Below are 6,603 nucleotides of genomic sequence, written 5' to 3'. Positions count from 1 at the left end.
TGCCAGAAATGATCAATTGTCTGGCTGTTTTGCTGAATAAATTTAATAAACAACTGTAAGCAAGGAGGGAGGATGAAGATGAGCTTCCATCCTCCTTTCCTTTTCGTCCTGATTTTTAACTCACAGGGCCCTAGAACCTCCTCATACTCCTGCTACTTATGACAGTCAAGGCTGTGTCAGGTGACAGGAACATCAACAAGAGCGGGAATCTGGTGTGATGGCTCATGCCTCTAATTCCAGCACTTTGGGAGGCTGACTTGGGTGGATGACTTGAGCCCAGGATTTCAAGAGCAACCTGGGCAACATGGTGAAACCCCATGTCTACAAAAAAAAAATTTACAAAAATTAATCAGGCTTGGTGGCATGCACCCTGTGTTTCCAGCTACTCTGTAGGCTGAGGTGGGAGAATCACTTGAGCTTGGGATTTCAAGGTTGCAGTGAGCCATGATCACCCCGCTGCACTTCATGCTGGGTAACAGAGTGAGACCCTGTCTTGAAAACATAAAGAAGTAAATAAACAGATTGTGCTTGAGGTGCAGCTGAGGATTCATGGCCCAGAGTCCTCAACAGCAAACCTGAGTTCTCCAACAGCCTCCCCTTTTGCAGACGCAGAGACCCTGCTCAGCTGCTCCCCAGACAAGCAGCACATGTGGGCAGCTGGGCAACCCCAGCAGAGAGGTTTCTGTTCCAGGATGTAGCACTGTGGGGGGCCATTGTGTAGTCTGCATGCAGTAATAAACCCCAACATCCTCAGCCTCCACCAGGTTGATTTTCAGTGTGAAATCAGTGTCTGACCCACTGCCACTGAGCCTCTCTGGGACTCCAGAGGCCCGGTTGGAAACTTCATAGATCAAGAGCTGTGGAGACTGGCCTGGCTTCTGCAGGTACCAATGTAAATAGGTGTTTTCATTACTATGCAGGAGGCTCTGACTGGACCTGCAGGAGATGGAGGCCGGCTCTCCAGTTGTGACGGGCAGGGACAGTGGAGTCTGGGTCAACAGAATGTCCCCACTAGTTCCTGGAATGATGACAGAAAAGGGCAAAGTTACATAAAAATATTATGTATCACGTTCATAATTTTCGATTTATTATTCCAGCCTGTATAATTTCTTTGCAATTTCAAGAATATCCAGTTTCAAAAAGAACTCAACAGGCACAAAGAGGTCTCCTATACCATCACCCCCTTTCTAAGACTTGAGTTTCTTCAGGGCACATACCCTTCCTTCTTCTAAAGTCTTCCTCACTCTCAGAGATCCGTACATCATATGTTTCATGCTGGAGAACAAGACCTACACATCTAACATGTGGATGGAACACACATGGGAGGCAGTGGGGCCCCCAGAGCTCACCCTCCCACTCCATTCTCCTCCCTCATCTGCCTGCCGTCCTTACCAGGGACCCAAAGCATTAGCAGTCCCAGGAGCTGAGCAGGGAGCCTCATTGTGAGAAGGTGACCTGAGGAGTCCTGATCAGTCAAGGCAAGTAAGAGCTGAGCTTTTATCTCAGACTCACAAGGGAAGGTCCTCCCAGGGGATAATATGCAAATCCCCTGTGGGTGTAGTGGCGTGGAAAGAGCCAAAGGGATGGTGGGAAATATTGTCTCTGTTTAGAGAGACCAATAGAGATAAAATCTATGCCACATGAGTAAGATAAATTCCCTTTTCCCTTTGTCTTCTCTCTTAGATTTCTTGTTTCTTAGAATTTCCCAGGTGAATTTCTCACTTCTCCTTAGTAAGGTTAAGATTCCATAAATATATGATGATTCTTATTTTTTTATTCACATTGAATTAAGAGTAAAGAATTGGCTTCTTAAATTTTTTAATTGATATAAAACACTCACAAAGGATGGAAATGTTAAATATGCAACTAAGTTTTAGGTATGTTCTCCATCCGGATGAATCTCTAGAATATTTCAAATTCTCCAGATTCATCCATCGTGCACCTTCCCAGGCAATAATTGCTCCCCCATCCCAATCAAGGTAACTGGTATTCAGATATTCATTATAATAATTTGGTTTTCCCTGTGCTACAATCTCATATAAATTGAAGTAAACACTTTTGTTTGACTGCTCCTTGCTTCTTTCTTGTTTCTTTATTATTTTTGAAGTGTTCTTTTCTCCCTGTGCATTCAAGCCACTATCTGCTGTGGTTTCCTGTGATTTTGAAGAATTTCCTCTTGAATGTCTTATAGAGCACATCTCTGCAAGTAATCATTTCTCTTCATTTTCTAATAAAGAAATGTTTTTACTTTACGTTTATTTTTGAAGCATGTTTTAACAGGATATTGAACCGTTTGTTGAGTACCCCCCACCTACCATTTAAATATGTAATCCCACTGTCTTCTAGCCTCTATCCGTCTCTGAACAGTTAGTCAGTTATTTCATTATTGTGTTTCTGGTATAATGAGCCAGTTTTTTCTTGATACAATTGAGATTTTTCTCTTTGTCTCATTCATCGTTTTAACTATAATATGTACAGTTGTAGTTTATCCTGAACGGTTACACTACTATTTAGGGTAACGCAGGGCATTTATCCTGAATAAGTTTCATTATTTTTTCTGTGTGTTTTTTTTTTTTTTCTTGATCCTACAGACCAATGTCTTTTATTACTCTTGATGTATTTGCCATTGTTTCTCAGCACTCTCAGGTATGCCATCTCCCAGTGATCCTTTCTGTGTGGTTTTTCTCTGCGTTTCACTCCACTGTGTGGCTGGATATTTTCTATTTGTTTTATGTCTTAGGCAATTTCCACAGCGGGCACAGGACCAGGCTCTGGAGTGCTGGTGCACTTGGAGTGACAGCACACTTGGAGTGACAGCAGCTCTGGGCCTGGGCCTGGGCTGGTCCACATGGAGGTGGCTCAGTGTCTGAGTTGCCAGCACTGGATGAGGCCCTGGAGCCTGGGTTTAGGGCATTGAAGCCCCATCCTAGGCAGCACAGCAGGGGATGCTTCTTGAGAGGGTGTGGGAAGAGGGTTTCACAGCATCTTCCTCTCTGGGGTGGTGTGATTATAGCTGCAGGTTACCTTAATGCCAAAAGCAGCAGTGTCCTCTGTGGCGCAGGCTGCTATAATCCTCAACAATGAACCCTAATGGGCCTCCTCTGGGAATGTTGTAGGGTCGGGGCTGCCTGGGGGTTTACTTAGGTCATCAGCTGCAAAGGCTGCAGGGTCCTTTACAGAGCAAACCATGGGGACTGCAGTGGCTCTGCCACCTGGCTGATAACAATTGCCTCCTGCTTCTTTCATCTTAGAGGTCTCAGGACTCTCAGGCATGCCATCTTCCAGCAACGCTTTCTGTATGGTTATTCTGGGCGTTTTTTCTAATTGTGTTTCTGCACACTCTTAATTGGGCTCTTGAACATTCCAAGGGCTATTTGCCTTCTTGGATAGCTGTACAATTGTTGGTCTTGCCTTTGTTTTTGTGTTTGTATTTTTTTGGGTAGGCAGGCAAAGGCTGGTGTCTCCTAGTCAGTCATCTCGCTGATATCACTCCCCTAGGACATCGTTTTGATGATGCAGTAACACTATCATGGAATAACACTTGGGCATGCTGAGGTGAGAATTAGAGTGTTTAGCATGTGGGAGGAATGTGAATTGCTTTGGTCACAGGGTGGACTGATGCCTGTTGTATTCTCCAAAACGGCTGTGACAAGATCTCTCATCCTACATTTTTTTCTAACAGTGTGATCTTGACTCTCCTCCCATTGAACCTACTGCCTTATGCTTCCTTCTGTTGAATTTTGGTAGGCATGTGACTGTGTAGAAGCAATGCTGTTTGTCTTCTGAGTCTATAAGAGGTCATCAACGCTGCATAACTTCTGCCTGCTTCTCCTCTGGAAGTTTCAAGTAAACCAAGCATCCACATGAATTAACCCCAGCTGAGAACCTTATGTCTAATGTCATCCACCTTTGAGGTGACGCCTACCCTAACCACTCACTGACTGTATCCTTAGGAAAGCCTGGCAGAAACCTTGGGAGCCCAGGCAACATCCAGAACCATAGAGATGATAGGCAGATGATTGCAGTTTTCATGCGTTATTAAGTTCGGGGGTAGTTCGTTTTGTGTGCATTAATAGTACCTAGGATACCAACTTAGAGAAGGAATATGGAAGTAGAAAGTCAACTATTGATAGTAGAATCTGGGTCAAGTTTATATTTCTTGCAGTGTTTTTCCCACTCGTCACTGTTTGATATTATGGTAAAATAAAAAGTTATAAAGAGTATGTGCAAATGTACAAAAGGTTACTGACAGAGAATCAAGGAGACTCAATAAGCGAAAGGTTTTACCATGTTCTTGTATTAGAAAACTTAACATTGTGAATATAACAACTCTCTCCAAATTAATTGAATACTGTGACAATCAAAATCCTTGTGAGTTTTGTTGAAATTTAGAAGCTGTTTCTAACGTAGATGGACATTCAAAGAGGCAAAAAAACAACGATGGTGATCTTACACAATAAGAACAAGATTGGAATATTAACACTTTCCAATATCAAAGCTTATGTTAAGTAACAGGAATGAAAACAGTATAGTATTGGTGAAGGCTGAGACAGTTAACCCTGTGCAATGAGTCAGAGAATCTGAAACCATATCTGCATATATATAATCACTCAATTTACAATAAAAGTGCTACAGCAATTGTCTCAAACCATTTGTACAAAAAAATCCTTTAGATTGGATAATTAACAAACAATATAAATTTATTTTTTCACAGTTATAAAGGCTGTGAATTCCAAGGTCAAGACGCTGGCAAACTTGGTGTCTGGTGAGGACTGTTCCTGCTTCCAAGATTGCACCTCGTGGCTATGTCGTCACATGTTGGAGGCGGAAAGGCAAAAGTGGCAAGTCTGTGTAAAGCCACCTTACTAGGCATGAATCTCATTCAGGAGTGCTGAGCCCTCATGACCTAATCACCTCCCAAAGGGTCTACTTTCTAATATTGTTGCCTTGGGATTCAGTTTTAACAGGAACTTTGGAGGTGACACAGACATTCAGGCCATAGCAATGATGTAGTAGAAAGAAAAAATAAATAACTGAATTATATTGGATCAATTGTATATCCATATTACATTAAAATGAATCTTAACCTCTTCCTTTTACTTCTACATTGATACAAATATCAACTCTAAATTAGTCAGAAATTGAAATGTGAAAGGCAAAATAATAAAGCTTTTAGAAAATAGTATAAAAAGATATGTCATGAATATGCATATAGGAAAGATTTCTTAAAGAGAATATGCAAAACACTAAGCATGAAAGAAAAGACTAATAAATCAGTTTGCATTAATATATTTTTGTAGCTTTAAAGAAATAAATTGCAAAATGTTATTTGATACATACGTATAAAAGAAATAAACTACATTGGGAGATAGGAATGTGTGATTGTGGATAACCTCAAATGATATATAAGTTATTGCCCCAGCTTGCATTTTGTGAGTTAGAGTCACAGGAGCTTTACATTCACAGTAATGGAACATCACCATTAATCACCAAATGAATGACTGAGTTTTGAATAAATAAACAACAAAGAGTCGTAGATGAAACTGCATCATGATCAAAACATTGTAATTAACAGATTATCATGGCTGAGTATTATTAATTGAAATAAACAAATGTAATTGCTTGATTTTTAAAAGATTAAAGAAAAAAACAAAATAAAATATCCTGCAATTTTCGAAGAAAATTTCTACAAAATATTTTACATAATAGAATGAAGAAAAAATATCAGGACCCGAATGAAAATGGAACGAACATACTCATTCATACTCATTTCACTCAGATATAACAAGTGAAAAGGTAAGCATGGATCTATCAACACGGCTGATCTATGAGAAAATAAAACTCTAAATGTACTTGTTTAAAAAAGCAACTAAGGGGCAGGACCGTAGCAACCAACTGGCCCTGCAAATGAGCAAATAAGTAATATAAAACTTGGAAGAACAGTCTCAGTTCACAAAGTAGAGGTATATGAGATTAAATAAAGAAAAGAAAGAGTGAAACAGACAGAAAAACAAAATTGAAAGTCAAGCCCAATAATGAAATATTTCCCTGTATACTAGTCATTAGAACAGGGGTGATAAAGAGAAACATAATTTAAAATACGTATGCCTCTGTTATATATTCATGAGTGCAAATTAAACAGACTCAGAAATCTAGGCAAAATTTGGAAGCAAACACAGAGGTGATTTTTCTGTGTTAAAAAATCAAGATCCAATAAAAATCCAAAATCTGAGGGAGTTTTTTTTTTTCAGAGATAAAAATCAAGCTTGCTTCAGCAATGTAGTTTGTGAGCCCGGTTCCTAGAGAACAATGTAGTGATAGCTACATAACCACAAAAAGTGATTATGCCCTTGCTTGTGAACTAAGGAAATGATCAAATATGAAGGAAATGTGCAATTTTGAAAATATACCTCAACAAAAAGTTCATGAACATGTAAAAAAAATAGAAAATCTTGAAAGATTTATTTTGATTCATCAAGAGTTTAAGCAGCATGCTCAGGTAAAGGAAGCTGTGCCTTGCAATTTAAAAGGCTGTTGGTGGCTGGGAACAGTGGCTCACGTCTGTAATCCCAGCACTTTGGGAGGCCGAGGCAGGTGCATCAC

The 6,603-nt window shown here is 40.1% G+C and overlaps 1 gene segment (V, D, J or C); it reads right to left on the bottom strand.

Moving 5' to 3' along the window:
• Nucleotides 1–563: 563 nt before the first annotated feature.
• Nucleotides 564–1,441, bottom strand: LOC105536481. The segment is given in 2 exon segments: nt 564–1,018; nt 1,393–1,441. Coding segments are annotated over 2 exon segments (504 nt in total).
• Between the last annotated feature and the right edge of the window lie 5,162 nt (nt 1,442–6,603).

The sequence above is a fragment of the Mandrillus leucophaeus genome, unplaced genomic scaffold (genome assembly GCF_000951045.1).
Source record: "Mandrillus leucophaeus isolate KB7577 unplaced genomic scaffold, Mleu.le_1.0 Scaffold1599, whole genome shotgun sequence".
Lineage (NCBI taxonomy): Eukaryota > Metazoa > Chordata > Mammalia > Primates > Cercopithecidae > Mandrillus > Mandrillus leucophaeus.
The sequence above is the reverse complement of the archived record's forward strand: the minus strand, read 5'-3'. Positions and strand labels throughout refer to the sequence as shown.